Below are 19654 nucleotides of genomic sequence, written 5' to 3' on the forward strand. Positions count from 1 at the left end.
TAATGACGTTCCAGGCATTGGTCAGCGACATTTGTTGAGGTTTAACTGATTGTTGTACACTCATTTTCCACCCTCCATCTATACTAGCGGTATAAAAAGAATACCCAGAAGACCGTACAGTATAAATCATTTCATTAAAAGTATTTAACTCAACTTGACATGAATTATCATTGATATGGTCAGAACTATAAATTAACTGTTTACAAAAACTTAGATTTTTTGAAATACTAAGGCTTTTCTAACTCAGGAATAGATTACCTTAGCTGTATTTGGCAAAACTTTTAGGAATGTTTGGTACTCAATGCTCTTCAACTTCGTACTGTATTTGGCCTTTTTAACTTTTTTTGATTCGAGCGTCACTGATGAGTCATTTGTAGACGAAACGCGCGTCTGGCGCAAATACCAAATTTCAATCCTGGTATCTATATCGAGTTTATTAACAACCACTGGGTCGATGCCACTGCTGGTGGAGCTTGTATTCCCCGAGGGTTATCACCAGCCCAGTAGTCAGCACTTCTGTGTTGACATGAATTATCATTGATATGGTCATAATTATAAATTAACTGTTTACAAAACTTTGATTTTTTGAAATACTAAGGCTTTTCTACCTCATGAATGGATTACCTTAGCTGTATTTGGCAAAACTTTTAGGAGTTTTTGGTACTCAATGCTCTTCAACTTCGTACTGTATTTGGTCTTTTTAACTTTTTTTGATTCGAGCGTCACTGATGAGTTTTTTGTAGACGAAACGCGCGTCTGGCGCAAATACCAAATTTCAATCCTGGTATCTATCATGAGTTTATTTACAGCTATGGACACAAATTGCAGTACAAGTAAAACAATAATATCAAATACTGTAACAAAGTGCTTAATATCCTGATGACATGAAATAATTTACACTATATACAATATCGTCAGCTATACTTCGGAGTATATATTTCGTATCTCAACGTCAAACACAATGCAGACGGTATTGTAAAATACCTAAACCAAATGTATATAAAATTGCAAAAAGTAAAATAACAAAAATAACGAACTTCAAGAAAGATTCAAAACGTAAAGTCCTTTATAAAATGGCAAAATCAAAAGCTCAAACGCATCAAACGAATGGAAAACAACTGTCATTATCCTGATTTGGTACAGTCATTTCCTTATGTAGAAAACGGTAGATTAAACTTTGTTTTATAGCTAGCTTAACCTCTCACATGTATGACAGTCGCATAGAATTCCATTATATTGACAACAATGTGTGAGCAAAACAAACAGACATAATAGGTAAAAATGTCAAAACATTGGAGTACAGCAGTCAACATTGTAATATAATCGTAATCATTATAAAAAGAACAAATAACTATTTCAACAAAGAAAAACAAAATGTCACATAGACACTCTGTAGACAAAGTACATAAGCTAAAATGAAAGACAAACATACATGCATATGGCGCCTATTAAAACGTTTAAACCCGCTGCATTTGTTTGCACCTGTCTTAAGTCAGGAACCTTATGTTCAGTGGTTGTCGTTTGTTGATGTGGTTCATAAGTGTTTCTCGTTTCTCGTTTTAACAAAAACATTTGATTATTCAACCGTGTATACCACCATTCCCCATGTGAAATTATAATTTTGAAAATACTTTGAACGACAAAATTATTTTATATTTCTTCCTGTGTGACGTTTAAATTTTCTGGCGTCAAAAACGCGACTCTTCACTAAGAGTAGATGTGAATGCAGTCCCAGGACTTCAAAATATTTCAATCCTTTATGGGTTGATTTAAAATACATATATAAGTAAGCAATGAATGTGGTTGTTAAATTTGATAGATGTTTTTTGTGCTTCTTTGTTTAATGTTTGTTTGTTTTGAGATTGTGACACAGTGATGACTGCTGTACCCATATTTTGACAATGTTACCTATTATGTCTGTTTTGTTCACACATCGTTGTAAATATAATGACATTTGATGCGACTGTCATACAAGTGAGAGGTTTGGCGCTATTAAACCAGGTTCAATCCACCATTTTCTACATTTGAAAATGCCTGTACCAAGTCAGGAATATGACAGTTGTTGTCCATTCGTTTGGTGTGTTTTATCATTTGATTTTGCCATTTGATTAGGGACTTTCTGTTTTGAGTTTTCCGTGATTTTACTTTTTATATAGATTAGACTGTTGATTTTCCTGTTTGAATGGTTTTACAATAGTCATTTTTGGAGCCCTTTATAGCTTGCTGTTCGGTGTGAGCCAAGGCTCCGTGTTGAAGGCCGTACTTTGACCTATAATGGTTTACTTTTACAAATTGTGACTTGGATGGAGAGTTGTCTCATTGGCACTCATACCACATCTTCTTATATCTATAGTCTTCTTTCAAACTTTAGGAGAATGTGATATTGGTCTATAAAATACCGGACGCAATAATTGAACAACAGCATAATTGTTATAACCATCATTAATAAGTTTATTTAGTCACCCAAAAAATATTTAGAGTATAACTTTCTATTTATATTTTTGTTGGCTTTAACATGTCTCTTATTACCGTGTTTCGTGTTATGTCTTAATCGAAGCACTTCATTACAACACTGGTTTTCGAAGTATTTTGTGTTGTTCAATCTTCAGTTTTCTATCTATTGTTTGTTAGCTATTGCTTGTCTATTTATGTTTTTTTTATGCATTGGCGTTATTTCTCAATTTTTGTCTCTTTATTGCCACTACGGTAACATTCATTTTTCCTTCCTTTTTTATGTAACCACCTCAGTGCTATTATGGTCTTCTACTCGTCTCTAGTTAACGAGATCGTGAGATTAAAGCTCGGGCCATGTCAAACCAATCATTTAAAACTGGTATTTGCCGCTTCTCTATGAAACACGAGGAATTAAGGATTGAAAGAATATTGAATAAGAATAAACAGTATGAGCCTGAACGTTTAGTAACCATCAATATATCAAACGTATCAGGGTATTTCTTGTCATCTCCTTCACATACGAGTATTACCTAATCAAAGTGCATGAACTTCAAACGGAGTAAGACCGGTTGTGTCGAAATGGTAAGCATCTCCTGCCTGCCTGTACCAAGTCAGGAATATGACAGTTGTTTCCGATTCGTTTGATGTATTTGAGCTTTTGATTTTGTCATTTGATAAAGGACTTTCCGTTACGAAAGTTCCTTCGAATTCAGTATTTTTGTTGCTTTACTTTTTTCCCTTTGCTATAATAATGATGTGACGATGTTGTATCATTACCAATGAAAAAACTATCTACAAGATTTCATACCGTACAGAAAGCTATAAAAGATTCCTGCAATAAAATGAGAAACTACTCAAAAGAGAAAATTAACGGCATGATAAAATGGAGAATGGAAATGGGGAATGTGTCAAAGAGACAACAACCCGACCATAGAGCAGACAACAAATGATGTATGCTTAAAACTATAAACGAAATATGGTTGTCAGCAGCCAACAACAACCGCTAAATTAAACACTCCTGACTTGGGACAGGCACATAAATAAGTGGTAAAATTAAAAATGATTGTGAGTGATTAACTCAGTCCTTTGTCTTGGACATTGGTTTAACAGTACAACATCCGAGCAAATTGTAGAATTTAGTTATAAGGTAATGCATGGAATTTATTGTATGCAAGATAAAAGAGCATTTGGCTCATTACTGGTTCTTATCAAACCGCAAGACAGACGTATACAGAGCATATCAGGATTATTTGTTCCAATATTTATACTCCATACATGTGAACACAACCATTGTATTCTGTGTTCCTTACACCCATTTCTAGTATGCTTATTTGTAATTTTAAGCAATAAGAACGTTATAGGAGAAACACATTTACCAGTGGTTGCGCAGTTTCAAATGCATAGTCGACATATATTTTGAAGTCCTTATAATTTTGACACTTGTTTTTTTCCAACAATTACCACAACAATAAAACAATGATTTTTATTTAAATATTTGGGTTTAAGACAATTAAACAACAATATAAAAAAATACAATTAAACCAGAAATTACATTTATAATGCCAAATATGGTATTCAAGGCATCGTGTGTCTCTTTTATTGCTGCTCCTGGGTCCCAATATTGTTTCATTAACCAATATTTACTGGTTTGGTTGCTCACTCGATTTTCTTAATACGAATGAGAGGTTAAACTGGCTATAAACCAAAAAAAAAACCACCATATTCTTCGGAAAATACATCTATCAAGTCAGAACTATGACAGTTGTTTTCCATTTGTTCCGTTGGTTGATAAAATATATATAGATCCATGTTACATCTCGTGATCAATTTATTTGGCAATCGTCAATGGCAGTCAGCAGGGTTTAAGAACATCAGTTGTTCGACCTGTGAGTCAAATGCGATTTGTTGAAATATACTTTTTTTTGGTCTTTTAGAAGATGTTGTTTGTGCTGTATTTAGACCCTCTACCAAGAAATTTGTTTTACATGCAAACGTATAAAAATTGCGGTTTTTATCCAACGCAATCATAGGTTTGAACGTTATTTTCAATTTAGACTTGTTTATATTTTTTCGTTTGGGCTTGTATTATATTTTCCTTCGGGTGTATATGATCCGTTCATCCTATTTCGACTCTTTAAAATTCAAGAGTCTATCCTAAATTGAGGTAAATATATGGCCTTCCAAATACCGTTTCGATCCCTAACATCACTAAAGAGACATTAATTGTCGATATCCGGATATGGTGTACCAATTTTTGCACCTCATGTTTGCGGTATACCATCTTCTCCGCAAGTTTATTGTTTTCTGTTGGTATATAATTAATAATTTAGATCCATGTTACATCTCGTAATCAATTTATTAGGCAATCGTCAATGGCAGTTAGCAGGGTTTAAGAACATCAGTTTTTCGACCTGTTAGTCAAATGCGATTTGTTAAAATGTACTTTTCACTTTTTTTGGTCTTTTGGAAAATATTGTTTGTGCTGCATTTAGACCCCTCTACCAAAAAATTTGTTTTACATGCAAACGTATAAAAATTGCGGTTTTTATCCAATGCAATCATAGGTTTGAACGTTGTTTTCAATTTAGACGTGTATATATATATATATATATATATATATATATATATATATATAAGAAAATTAATATAAGATAATGACGGTTTCAATTCATCATATTTACTAGCGCTTTCACTGCTTTCACAGATCTTCAGGTATTTTGTTGACATTTCTGTTAATTGTGAAAAGAATATGTGGGTTTAAAGAATTTAAATCAGAATGAAAATCTGAGACAGATATATCCGAATTCCAAATTATAAAACAATCGTCAAGAAATCGTTTCCAGTTTTGACGTAGGTAAATGGCAAAGCCATTTCCGTATTTATGGTCCATTTTTTCGTATAATAATTGTTCCAAATATCCAAGTTCTAAAGTGGCGTATGAAGGCGCCATTTTAGTACCCATAGCTGTTCCTTTTTTCTGATGATAGTATGTGCCGTCAAAGTAAAAAATATTTCTTTCTAATATAAGTTTCAAAGATGCAAGGATAAATTCTTTTGTTAATCTGTTTTCAATGATGTTTTCCGTATTTTCTAACCAATATTTTACGGTTGTAATTCCTAAGTCATGTGGGATATTTGTGTAAAGACTGACAATATCAAAAGTAATGAGTTCTGAATTAGGATTTACAGTTGTTGGTAGATGATTTAAAAATTCCAAATCGTCTCGTATAAAACTAGGAACTTCACGACATAAAGGTTTAATCACAATGTCTATAAAATGGCTTAAATTCTGTGTGACGCTTTTGGGTCCGCCCACAATAGGTCGAAATTTTAAATCAATTGGTCTTAAAAGTTCGATGTATTCACTGTTTTGTTCTGATACCGCATTTGAAATTTCCTCACTTTTGTGAATTTTAGGTAAACCATAGAAATAGCTTTCTGAAAATTTAGAGTTTGAAATGTAATCTATCTCTTCTTTATACAATTCAGTCTTATGTTTATCTAGTAACTTCAGCGTCAAGAATAATTATCCTTACAAGTACAGAACTATTACGCAGTGAAAGATTGGAAGAATTAAAAGAGTATTTAAAAAAGCAGCAATATCCGGAACAAGTAATAGATTACGGAATTCAAAAGGCACTGATAAAAGGACCAATCATTACAGAATCACGGCGATCCGAAACAACCGAAAAATCATCAAACAGTTTAGACAAAATTATCCCGTTTGTCACAACATATAACCCACGAGATTATGATATATTTAGTTTCATGCGACAAATTGAAAATAATTTACACAAAAGTGAAAAAATGGACAAAGTATTACAAAAAAAGAAGATTATCAACAGTAAAAGACAGTCAAAAAGTCTAAAACGATATTTAACATCTTCAAAATTCGACTTTAATGAAACTTTGCCAATTGTTAGAAAATGTACCGATAAACGATGTATGACATGTCCAGATTTAATAGAAGAAAGTTCAATTTACTTCAAAAATGGAAAGCATTTCACAGTCAAACAAAGTATGTCTTGTAAAAGTTCAAAGTCATTTATTCTCTCATATGTTCAAATTGTGAGGAATTTTATATTGGAGAGACAAAAACAGAACTGCGGACTAGAATGACTGTACATAGACAGCAAATCAACCATGAAGATTTTACAATCATCAGGGCTAACGACCATTTCCATCGTTGATCTAATGGACGATTTAAAATATTTCCGTTGTATATGGTCAATCGTCAAAATGATTTTCTCCGAAAGAAGAAAGAAGAATTTTTCATAAACATTCTCAACCCGGGATTAAATGATAAATAATATTTTAATTTTTACGAAACATTTTAAAGACTTTACTCCAATTTTAAAATGACATTAGTAGTCTCCCTTGTGTTTGTTAACGTCATACTATTGTTAACGTCAATCAATTGTTTTAAACCATTTATGTATACAAGTCACATTACCTGAAGATCTGTGAAAGCAGTGAAAGCGCTAGTAAAAGTGATGAATTGAAACCGTCATTATCTTATATTAATTTTCTTATATGTTACCAGCATACGGATTCTATTTGACTTTTTTCTATATATATATATATATACAAGTCTAAATTGAAAACAACGTTCAAACCTATGATTGCGTTGGATAAAAACCGCAATTTTTATACGTGTGCATGCAAAACAATTTCTTGGTAGAGGGGTCTAAATACAGCACAAACAACATTTTCCAACAGACCAAAAAGTGAAAAAGTATATTTTAACAAAACGCATTTGACTAGCAGGTCGAACAACGGATGTTCTTAAACCCTGCTGACTGCCATGGCGATTGCCAAATAAACGGATCACAGATGTAACAAAATGGATCTTAATTTTAATCTAATACCAAATAGAAAACAAAAAACTTGCGGAAAAGATGGCATACCGCAAACATGAGGTGCAAAAATTTGTACACCATATCCGGATTTCGACAATTAATGTCTCTTCAGTGATGTTAGGAATCGAAACGGTATTTGGAAGGCCATATAATTTACCTCAATTTGGGATTGACTCTTGAATTTTGAAGAGTCGAAATAGGATGAACGGATCATATAAACCCGAAGGCAAATATAATACAAGCCCAAACGAAAAAATATAAACAAGTCTAAATTGAAAACAACGTTCAAACCTATGATAACAAGTCTAAATTGAAAACAACGTTCAAACCTATGATAACAGGTCTAAATTGAAAACAACGTTCAAACCTATGATAACAAGTCTAAATTGAAAACAACGTTCAAACCTTATATATGTATAGTTTAATGCTTGATATTGTATGGTTTTATGGACTTTTTGAATTTACCTTAGAGTTTTGTTAATACTTTTTTACACATTATCAGTCAAAACTTAGATCAATTAAAGTTCGACATATAGCCAAATTTTAAATATAAAGTCGACATTTATTTAAAGTCCTTATAATTTTGATCTTTGTTTATTTTCCGCCAATTACCACAACAACAAAAACACCGAACATTTTGTTTAATTTTTCTGGGTATAAGTCAATTAAACAACACTCCAATAACACAGATAAACCAGAAAATACATTTGTATTGCTAAATGTAGTATATGGTTGTTATTGGATTTGAACGGCGAGTACTGTCAGATCTGTATTTTGTAACTTTTTTATTGTTATGGATGTATAAATACCCTGCCACGTCCGGTCTGTGTTTTTGTTAGATGTTTTTTCTACTTTGAATCGATCTGATTATTTATGAACCTTCCAACTGGTTTTGATAGATTGTTTTTATGTTGTGCTGTAACACCACTGTTCAGTTAAGGGAAAGGTGAAGCGCTCATAAACATGTTTAACCCCGTCACATTCTTTATGTGCCTGTCCAGTGTCAGGAGCTTGTAGTAAATTGTTTTGTTAGGCCGTTTGATTTCTCAATTGAATTGTTTCATATTTTTCATGTCGGGACCTATACGGTATGGGTTTTTTTCTCATTGTTAAAGGCAGTACGTTTGCCTATAACTGCTTACATCCACTTAATTTGGACTTTGGTGGATAGTTGTCTCATTGGCAATCATTTCCTTATCTTTATATTACATTATCGGAAGGCATTGTTTGTCTTATTTCTTATTGATAAGAAGAACATTGACAAAAACAATTTTATGATATATGATGTGTTTTCTTACACATTATCATTCAAAACATAGATTAATCAAATGTCCATATATGGCCAACTATGGACCGTAGTACGATCAAACAATATTAAAATTAGCAGTACTACCATTGATTTTGTTTTTGAACATAACAGAATGTATATTGCTATACAGTTATGAAAACGTATATTCCTACATCTTGTCTATACTACGTATTTACATTTTGGCACTTAATCCTTTGGATGTGTTCTTGTTGATACATTTGTGTTAGTGAACTTAAAATATATATACGTACTGTATTGGTATTGCCCATGTTTGAAGTCGAGCGGTGACATATAAAAGATTAAATCCACATCATTTGGGCTCTGAGGATAGTTATCTCACTGGCAAACATAATTTATGACTTTTGAACAGCGGTATACTACTGTTGCCTTTATATACCACACCTCCTTATTCTATTTTCAAAGTTAGAAAAAAAGTGTATAACGTATCTTATTATACCGTCATTAATAGACAAATGTCTTTATGTCAATCAAATTTAAATCGCCCTGATCCTATAACATTTTATAGATTGGTAGCATTTAAACGCCCAATGGTAATTCTCTCATAGATATTCAGAACGTGAACATGTTAATGGGATATTAGTATATACCCCGCTTTGTACTTGACCGAAATGCTGAGCAGTACTGATAACGTGCAAGGTCATATCTCTTATCCCTAAATAACGAGCGCGTAGAATAGAAACGTCACATTTTCAAGTGTTTGTTTTGACTAGGATCGAACTACTGACCTCCCGCACTTGTTTTGCAGTCAGGAGCCTGTTGTTCAGTGGTTGTCGTCTGTTTGTGTGGTTCATAAGTGTTTCTCGTTTCTCGTTTTTTATATATAGTAAACCGTTGGTTTTCCTGTTTGAATTGTTTTACACTAGTCATTTTGGGGCCCTTTATAGCTTGCTGTTCGGTGTGAGCCAAGGCTCCGTGTTGAAGGCCGTACTTTGACCTATAATTGTTTTCTTTTTATACATTGTGACCTGGATGGAGAGTTGTCTCATTTGCACTCATACCATATCTTCTTATTTATATTAATTATGTGAAGTGAATTTGTATAAAACAATAATATTTTTTTATTACATGTTTTAGAAAGTAAAAGAAATACAGCATGGAAGAGGATCAGCAGGAAGGCGATCGTCATTTGGTATATATTGCAATTGGTCTCATGAGCGTTTGCTCAGTAGTAGGTGTGATTGGAAATTCCCTTGTGTTGTATGTGTTTTCAAGATTCAAGCAGAAACTGACATCGACTATCTTTATATTAACGTTAGCAACAACAGACTTTTTAACCTGCCTTGTAACTATCCCGTTCACAATTGCCGTGGAGGTCCTATATATGAAATTGGAATATGATTTTGTTTGCAAATTGTACTTTTTTCTGATGACTACAACTGTCCCGTTTTCTGCTTTTATTATGGTGGCGATTGGTGTTGATCGTTACCTGTGCATCTGTCATCCATTCAAGCATGTCATGACAATCAAGCGGGCGAAGTGTATTGTTGCCTTTCTTTGTGTATTTGCCATTACTTTAGGTATGTTGTGCTCATTTAACTACACTATTACCGATATAAATTCGAATTCGACACAGAGTCCATATGTTTTTACAGGAGGTAATTCTACAAAAGTATTAAATACAACTTCCAGTCGTAACATGTCAATAAATCATCAAATTGAACCAGAGCTCATGTGCCTCCCAGTTGCGAATTTTGATGATCATGGTTCATTCTTTTACATTTATCAAAAAATCTACTCGTCGCTTTTCGCTATTTGCTGTATCACTACCACGGTTTTATATGCTTTGATATATCGATCTGTTCTGTCAAGACGACAAAAGAGATTACAAATAGTTACCAGTCATTGTTGTGAACTCTGGAATTCCCATCCAAATGATGGAGAACATTCAAGTGAGACAGAGCATACTGAATTTTCTACTCTTAATAATGAAACATCGTTTGTAAAATCAGATGAGGAGGAAAACAGCAGAGCTGATAAAAGAAATGGGAATGACACTTCAATGAATGACAAAGATGCTACAGTCAAACAAGGCGGAGTCTCCAGAGCAAACCTTGAGAAAATGAGAATGGCTAATATAAAAATGGCTTTCATGTTGTCAATAGTAACATTAGTATTCATAATTGCTTTCTTGCCTTCATGGCTTGTTGCTTTGAGGGTTTTTGATATGAATGTAGTAGTGTTTTATTTGTTTTTCATCTATCACGACGTAAATCCGGTCATTTATGCCTTCATGAATAATGCCTTCAGATCAAGGTTGAAGGAACTATTCACATGTAAAGCATGATAAGTAAACAATGGAATCAGAATGACCTGTTTACAATTATAAAGGGCTTTATTATGTTGGCATTCAAGCCTTGGTCAACGGAGGAGGTAATTAGTTTCTGTAAAGTTTCGTTTGCGATTAGAGTACAATCATCACATTTAAATGTTCACATATAAACGTACAAGAAAACACTTGTTATTGTGGTTTACTGACCTCTATGTACTATCAACTACAAAAACTGTTGAAGTTGACGTCTTTGTCAGATTTATAAATCAGTTTTGTTAGTTTGTCTGTGATGTACGTTTACACTGTTTGTGTTGCTGGATCCCTTTTATTGTCACGTTAAACAATTTTGTCTGTTTGGGTTTTCTTCAGAAAAATGTCTGTACCAAGTCATGAATACGACAGTTGTTTTCCAATCGTTCCGTTGGTGTTTATTTTGGTTGAGATCTCACAAAACATGTTTAAACCCGCCGCATTTTTGTGCCTGTCCCAAGTTAGAAACCTCTTGCCTTTGTTAGTCTTGTATGTTTTTTTTTATTTTGGTTCATTTATATGTTTCGTCTAGTGTGACGTCCATTTTCGCTGAACTAGTATACATTATTGTTTAGGGGTCAGCTGAAGCCCGCCTCCGGATGCGGGATTTTCTCGCTGTGTTGAAGACCCATTGGTGGCCTTGGGTTGTTTTCTGCTCTTTGGTCGGGTTGTCGTCTCTTTGACTCATTTCCCGTTTCCATTCTCAATTTTATTGTCGAGGGTTTGATTGTGTCAGATTTTAGGGCTACCCCCTTTTTTATTTACCTTTGAATAGTAGTATACAAAGATTATTACTCAAATTCTGTTTCAAAATTATTAGTTAATTGTCTGTTATGGAATTTTGAAAACATATGATTTTTATATATTATACATTAACGAAACCTGACCTTGTACCTTGTAGGTACAAACCATTCGTGTTTGTGTACTATGATGTTTTAGTGTAAAATTTTACAAAATCATAAAAGTGTATGAAAACTTGCTTTGAATAGTAGAAATGAATTAGCATCGCTAATGAGATATTCTTATTAATGGCAATTTTCTAAATGAAGTTCATATTCAACAATTTATAATATGAAATGTTTTAAGTTCCCTAAATATAACTTATTGTGGAAATTTTCACGACAAAATTCAATTGTTTTGGACCAACGCTTATGAACGATGAAAACGTTTACAGATTTTTGCATATTTGTCCATTTTAGCCTTTTCCAAAGAGGCCTATTCTTTGGCAGTATTTATAAGTACTCTTTTTCAAACTTTTTAGGATATGAACTGAATATTTCATGTGTTCTGATCGTGTGATAACGTAATTGTACGAGAAAGTTCTGAACTGGACCATTGTACTAACATGAATATTTAACCATAATGTGAAAAGTGATAAAACTAATGTACATTATTTCAATAAACTGCATTATAACAAAATGGTATTTATTTATTTTTTATTTATCTTAATTGGATTTTGGCCTTCAATATGATTTTTGCTTTATACATGTACTGGTGTTTAATGTAAGCAATCTTTTTTAGTTATTTTTTTCCTTCGAATTTTTTGTCCATCACTATGCTTTATACCTCTGTTTGTCGATCTGGTGTGTTATCCAAAATGTTTTATTACTTTTGTCCTTCAAAATGCTTTTATACCTTGCAGGTTTTGCATATCAATTGCAGGCTTGGTGATGTAATTGGAGATTTTTATCCTACTTAATGTAAATCAAAACACTTTGCAATTAGATAGCGAATTGCTTTGGGATAAATCTTCAAGTTATATCCGAGTCCTACATTATTTCATCAGGAAATCAACACTAAAATTTTTAAATGTTGGTGCAATCTTTTGACATTCTTTTGACAAAGCTGTGTATTATTGCTTGTTATTTATTGCTATGGTCTACACTGGTCTGTCATTTTTTTTATATATAAACATACAAATTTTAATTGATTGTTCTAAACTAAACTTTTTATGTTTGTATAGTTTGTATGATTATCTTCTACCAACTGGACCATTGTACCAACATGAATACTTAACCATAATGTGAAAAGTGATAAAACTAATGTACATTATTTCAAATAAACTGCATTATAACAAAGTGGTATTTATTTATTTTTTATTTATCTTAATTGGATTTTTGCCTTCAATATGATTTTTGCTTTATACATGTACTGGTGTTTAATGTAGTTTTTTTTTATAGTTATTTTTAATAGATAACAAGCAATAATACACAGCTTTGTCAAAAGAATGTCAAAAGATTGTGTAACAAAAAGTCAAAAACGGTTTAGTTCATGTACTTGAGAGAGGAACTCTGTTCTTTCTCCACTCAACCCGAATAATTTGACTCTCTCACTTGCGAGGTTAATGTAGCCATCGGAGAGCAGTGGAATATTAAATCATATAACGACTGAATTATTCGTGTTATCTCCGCACATGGTATCCTGTCCGTGGTTTAAGTCCACTCTTTCAAATTTCTTCGACAGAACATGCCAACGATGATAGTGTAAAATAAGAATTGCAGTTACTAACACCTTACACAAATTGTCTTCGGACTTGTATCCAGTTTCTGGGTTAATCGGCAAGTTGCAAATCAATAACCTCTAGAAAAAAATAAGTGATACACAAATGATACGTTCAAACAATGAACAAAGAAGAGACAATTACATGTAGACCTTAAAAACACTAACAACTATAAAAAAAAAATAAAATGATACATGTAAAATGACTCAATGCACAAATATAACTGGACATTAATACAAGATTCTTGTAAACTTAAATAACATTAACACCACTCCATTATGAAATAAACATGACAACTGGTCTGATACAATATTATGATCAATCCATGCAACATAAACAATTTGAAAGAAAACAAATGATACATCATTGAAACCAATCATGCAACATAAACAAAACAAAACCTGATACAATATAAAAACCAATCAATGCACAAAAACAACGATGATTACGGTTACAATATCACAATTCATCCATGCAACATGAACAAAGATAGCAATTAATATCATATAAAACCTAATCCATGCAGCATGAACAAATACAACACCTGATACAATATAATGACCAATCAACCCAACAAAAACATGATAAGTTTGATACAATAAAAAAACCAATCAACCAAACATGAACAAAGATAAATTAGATACAATAAAAGACCAAACCTTGCAACATAAACAAAGATATCAACTGAAACAATATGAAGACTAAACTAAGATAACAACTTATACAATGTAAAGACCATGATCCATGGAATATAAACAAAGATAACAAATGGTACAATGTAAATACAAATCCATGCAACATGAACAAAGATAACAACTGATAGAATATAGAGACCAATCAATGCAACATGAACAAAGATAACAACTGATACAATGTAAAGACACAACATTCAACATAGACAAGGTAACAACTGATACAATATAAAGACAAAACATTCAACATAAACAAAATAACAACTGTCGCAATGTAAAGACAAATCGATGCAACATAAACAAAATAACAACTAATACAATATAAAGACAAAACATTCAATATAAACAAGGTAACAAGTGATACAATATAAAGACAAAACCTTGCAACATAAACAAGGCAACAACTGATACAATATAAAGACAAAACATTCAATATAAACAAGGTAACAAGTGATACAATATAAAGACAAAAAATTCAACATAAACAAGGTAACAACTGATACAATATAAAGACAAAACCTTGCAACATAAACAAGGCAACAACTGATACAATGTAAAGACACAACATTCAACATAAACAAGATAACAACTGTTGCAATGTAAAGACAAATCGATGCAACATAAACAAGGTAACAACTGATACAATATATAGACAAAACATTCAATATAAACAAGGTAACAAGTGATACAATATAAAGACCATACTATGCAACATACACAAATGTAACAACTGATACAATATAAAGTCCAATAGATTCAACATAAGCAAAGATTACAACTGATAAAATGTAAAGACCAATCGATGCAATATAGTTAGCAAGTAGTAGAATATAAAATTACCCAATGTAAAGAATGCACCAAGGATACAGAACAAGAACTAATAGAGACTGCTACCCAAGACATGCGTTTTGTCAGTGGTGCTTGAATAAATAAAATTGAGAGTACAGATTAAATACAAACATAAAGAGCATTCTGAACCGAAAATTCCGAAAAAAAGATGTACCAGGCACGACTAAGGCAATCTTAACATGGTTTGATTGGCTAACAACAGTCGCGCGTCAAGCAAAAATTAACCTTCATTTAAGAATTGAATGCTTCTTTTTGTAACTTCATTGGGGTGTTAAAGCGTTGACCGAAGTACATTTTGTATGAAGCGCTTCATTTTAAAATTTGCGCACGGTCAACGCTTTTACAACCCTATGAAGTTACAAAAAGAAGCATTCAATACTTATAATTACATTTTTTAGCTAGGATAATGAAAACACGATTTTTGTCAAGTTTTTATTTAATTTACCTGTGCACTTTATTGTGGGACCTCGTGTCATCATGAATGATAAATTTTATTGTGTAATGAAGCTGATTAAGGAATAACGCGAGATTGTAGTGTAGCCAATCAGAATAACGTATTATAATGAAACATACATCTAATGTAATTATTTCAAAATGAAATGTTACATTCGTGATGAAAGGTGCTTCCACAAAAAGTGCACAGGTAAATAAAAGAAAAACTTGATAAAACTTTTTTTTCATGTTCTTATTAGCATAAAAATGAAATTATAAGAAATGAATGCTTCTTTTGTAATTTTATTGGAGTGTAAAAGTGTTGATCGTGTACACATTTTTAGAATTTTACAAAATATGCTCCAGTCAACACTGTTAACAAGATTCTTCGGACTTTCTATAAATCAAAAGTCTGTTCTTACCATCATCATTAGTTGACTTTGTCTCTCTTTCATCTAATTAATTGTAAAAGACACAGAATTTATTAGAAATTTGCATAAAATCAACACTTAAATTGGATTAAAACGTTTGAAAGCTTGTTGGTTTATGTTAAAACTTCTCAATTTACACTCTGTTATTTAAAAGAAATGAAGGCAATTGTTTTCATTATCTAAAACGGAGATTGGATTAAATGGAAATCTCACCTATTACCCTCTCTTGTATACAGCCCTTCTAAATTATCTTTCACATGTTCTTCGTCGGAGTTGTGTTCTGTTCATTAAGAAATAAATTACATTTCTCGCAATTTCAACAAAATTCGGTACCAATTACAATAATCCAATCGCGTCTTCAATTGAAAACTAATCAATTTCGATGGTGAAATTGACATATCATGAACTAATTATATCGTGCCGAATTAAGGCAATTTTTTAACTTTTGTCAATCTTGACAGAAAACATTTGTTTAACACAGATGTATGTCTTTTTCATTGATTGTTTAGAAATGTTTTGACCGTTTTCATCAGATATATCTGAAGATTGAAAAGTTGTAAAACGGCTATATTCATTTAACAAATTATATGATATAGCAGAATTCTTCTAATCTTTCCAGACAATTAGCTTTGGCTGTTATAACTTCCATCGAATTTATTGCATAGCATTTGAATATCTTGCATAAAGCCTACTAATATCGATATCGGAGAAATACGGTGATGTAATTACGAATGAAAGGAGAGGTGTGTTATACAATAATGACACATTAATCCAACAATACATGTAAAGAGATAAAAAAAAAAAAGACGTCTACGGGTGACGAAGAGAAGTAAACAAACGACATCTACGGGTGACGAAGAGAAATAAAAATGACTTCCAAGGGTGCGACATAAGTAAAAAAAGACGTCAAAGGGTAACGAAGAGAAGTAAAAAATACATCCAATGGTGTGTACATGTACATAAGTAAAAAAGACGTCTACGGGTGACTAACAGTAGTAAAATAGGCATGTGTAGTTAACCGATGTTCTGCCCGTAAATCAAATTGAAATATACCAACACATATAGAGAATCGTATAAACTCCAAATATAGCTTTGAAAATTGTCAAGTATGATAATATGTAGTGAAATGTGTAATGAATCATACCATATTCCATTTATGTCATTTGAGAGCTACGTAGAACTTGTGCTGTTGTTATTTGTTTTGTATGATATAAAAATAAGGAAAAATGGTATTATTGTCGATGAGACAACTATTCACCAAAGTTCAAATGAATTGGGTGTAAGCAGTTATAGGCAATCGTACGGCCTTCAACAATGAAAACACTCATACTATATAGTCTCACCATACCAACTTATATTAAGATCATTTTTCTATGTATCCCTTCTTTTCATGATCTAACTAAAGATTCATCATACGGCCTAAAGATGGAAATTCTAACGAGATCTTAATTGTTTCGAGTCAAGTTAGATTGGGAACAATTCAATAGAAATAAATATCTGACACCAGAACCAAATTCTCAAGGGAAAAACAAAACACGACGTGACATCGACAACACCTGAGCATATTAATAATTGTGAGGCGTTTTATATTCATTTTCGTCCTAATTCATTTTCACAGCTGCTTGTTAGTCTTATATTGAATGCTCAAATTAGTCAACGAAAAAGAGTTGCACTTTATTATTGAAATTTAATTCCAAGAGTAGATTTTTTCGCATATCTTTTCGTATTATTTTTTTCTAAAAAGATACTTTAGTATAGTGAAACACCAATCAGATTGAAATACGAATCCTGAGTTCACGTTTCGCTGACAAGGATCTGACATCGCTGCGTTCTATTTTCTGTTTTGAAGGCCTTTGGGATCATATGGTTTTGTTGAAATGATACACACTTTCAAAAACTTGGAGGCAGAAATTTCATTGGATAATTCTTCAAGAGATTTATTTTGTCATATTATCAGAAAAAAACTATTCATCGTCTTGTTAAATTGAATCCAGAATAAGAAATCAAACTTTGTTATACAAGTGTAATACTATTTTAAAAAAACGCCAGACTACACACAATGCAGCATTACAATTTTCTGTTCGAACCGTCAATGTGTTATTTAAACAAAATAGCCGTGAGGTTCATGATTACGTCTATGTTTAATGTAACTCCATAGAAATTAAATCAAATTTGTCAATTGATTTGAGAAAAAAAGATATACATGAACTCGAAATTGATAATTATAGTCTGAAAGACATTAACATTTTTGCAATTTTTGCAAACAAGACTTTTTATAGCGGACTATACTGTTCGGGTTTTGTTCTTTTTGAAGGCCGTACGGTGACCCATAGTTGCTTAAATCCGCTACATTAGGATTCTGTTGGAAATTCTTAAGCTCTCTCATCGGCTATCATACAACATCTCCTTATTTTATATATTAATTGCAGGATTCATTTACAAAATGAAAACAACACTTTTTAAATTGCATTCGTCTGAAGCGTTTTTTCTGGATTTACCTTCATCAGGAATGCTCAAAGCCGAATATTTGAAAGCCAATGATGTATAAGAACCAAAATAGTAAGAGCTTTAGGACCAAACAGAACTTAAAATTAATAACAATATCCACCCATAACAATATTTTTTTCTAGATTCTAGTTAATTATTACTGTAGTGTATTTCTGACATTTAATCCAGGAAATTGATCAGATGAGATTGTTGCTTGTGGAAATTGATTGCAGCAAGATTAAAATGCTAAGTTTCAATAGTACGTGTATATTCAATGATTCTAGAAAAGTTTGAACCATTGCGGTTAAAAGTACAAAAAACTGTAATTATTCAAGACTTGTCATTCCTCGTATATGCTATTTTCTTATGTCACGTCTCGGTTTTCTTTATTTGTACACATATTATGTTGTTATTTCAAGGAAACATAACGCATGATATTGGTTACCCTTTCTCTTAATGAGTCAAAAGACTAAATATCAAACATATTAAGGATATCTTTTAATGTTTGACAAATAGTTTAGTATCGTTTTGTTCGCTTACATTTTATTTTACAGGGATCAAAATATAAAAAAAAAGACTTCACATCTAATCTACCTCTAGATGGAATGCCATGAAAATTGTCAGAAATGTTAGCCATGTCCGTCCGTCCGTCCTCTGACGTAAACAAGATAGACGACCTTAATGTGACTTTAATATGAACAGCGGCAATTTAAGTGCTATTTCTTTGCGTTGGAAATTACCAAGTACATGTAAGGATTTGTGTCATGAATTAATACACCACAACACTTCTTTTAAATAATGGAATTTTAACCCAATAAAAAAACAGGCGGGTTTTTTTTCGCAGAAAAAATGGTTCATAATACTTCAATAGGTATCAAGATAAAAATTCTTTAATTCGTTAATTGGTTGGTTTTTCTTTTACAACGAAGAATCAATATCCGCTATAAGATAGGTATAAAAAATAGTAATGTTTAAAATAAAGATAAGGAGATGTGGTATGATTGCAAATAAGACATCTATCCACCAAAGTTCAAATGAAGTTGATGTAAGCAATTATAGGCAACCGTAAGCTTTCTTTCACATAAAATGTTTAACAGAAGTACAAGTTTTGATCATATACTGAAGGAAACAGTTGGTTTATGGGAGTTCTGTATAAAAACATTAATTCAATTTAAAGTATTCGAATTCTTAGCAAGCATCAAAAGACAAAGTAATCAAGAAAAGTCTGCATTATAAATCATTTAATATCATTTAGTTCATAGCTTGACCCAATCACTGCAAAACAGAGAAGTTGAAAGAACGATTCCACAGATCACAAATT

The 19654-nt window shown here is 32.1% G+C and overlaps 1 protein-coding gene across 1 annotated transcript in view; it reads left to right on the top strand.

Annotated features, from left to right (window-relative positions):
* Nucleotides 1–12361, top strand: part of LOC127719810 (orexin receptor type 2-like) — a 108897-nt gene extending 96536 nt beyond the window's left edge. The window contains exon 3 of the mRNA XM_052226118.1: nucleotides 9718–12361. Within this exon, the coding sequence (XP_052082078.1) occupies nucleotides 9737–10927 (1191 nt within the window). The 5' untranslated portion in view covers nucleotides 9718–9736 and the 3' untranslated portion in view covers nucleotides 10928–12361. The remainder of the gene's footprint in view (nucleotides 1–9717) is intronic.
* Nucleotides 12362–19654: the final 7293 nt, after the last annotated feature.

This window comes from Mytilus californianus, unplaced genomic scaffold (genome assembly GCF_021869535.1).
Source record: "Mytilus californianus isolate M0D057914Y unplaced genomic scaffold, xbMytCali1.0.p SCAF_11, whole genome shotgun sequence".
Classification (NCBI taxonomy): domain Eukaryota; kingdom Metazoa; phylum Mollusca; class Bivalvia; order Mytilida; family Mytilidae; genus Mytilus; species Mytilus californianus.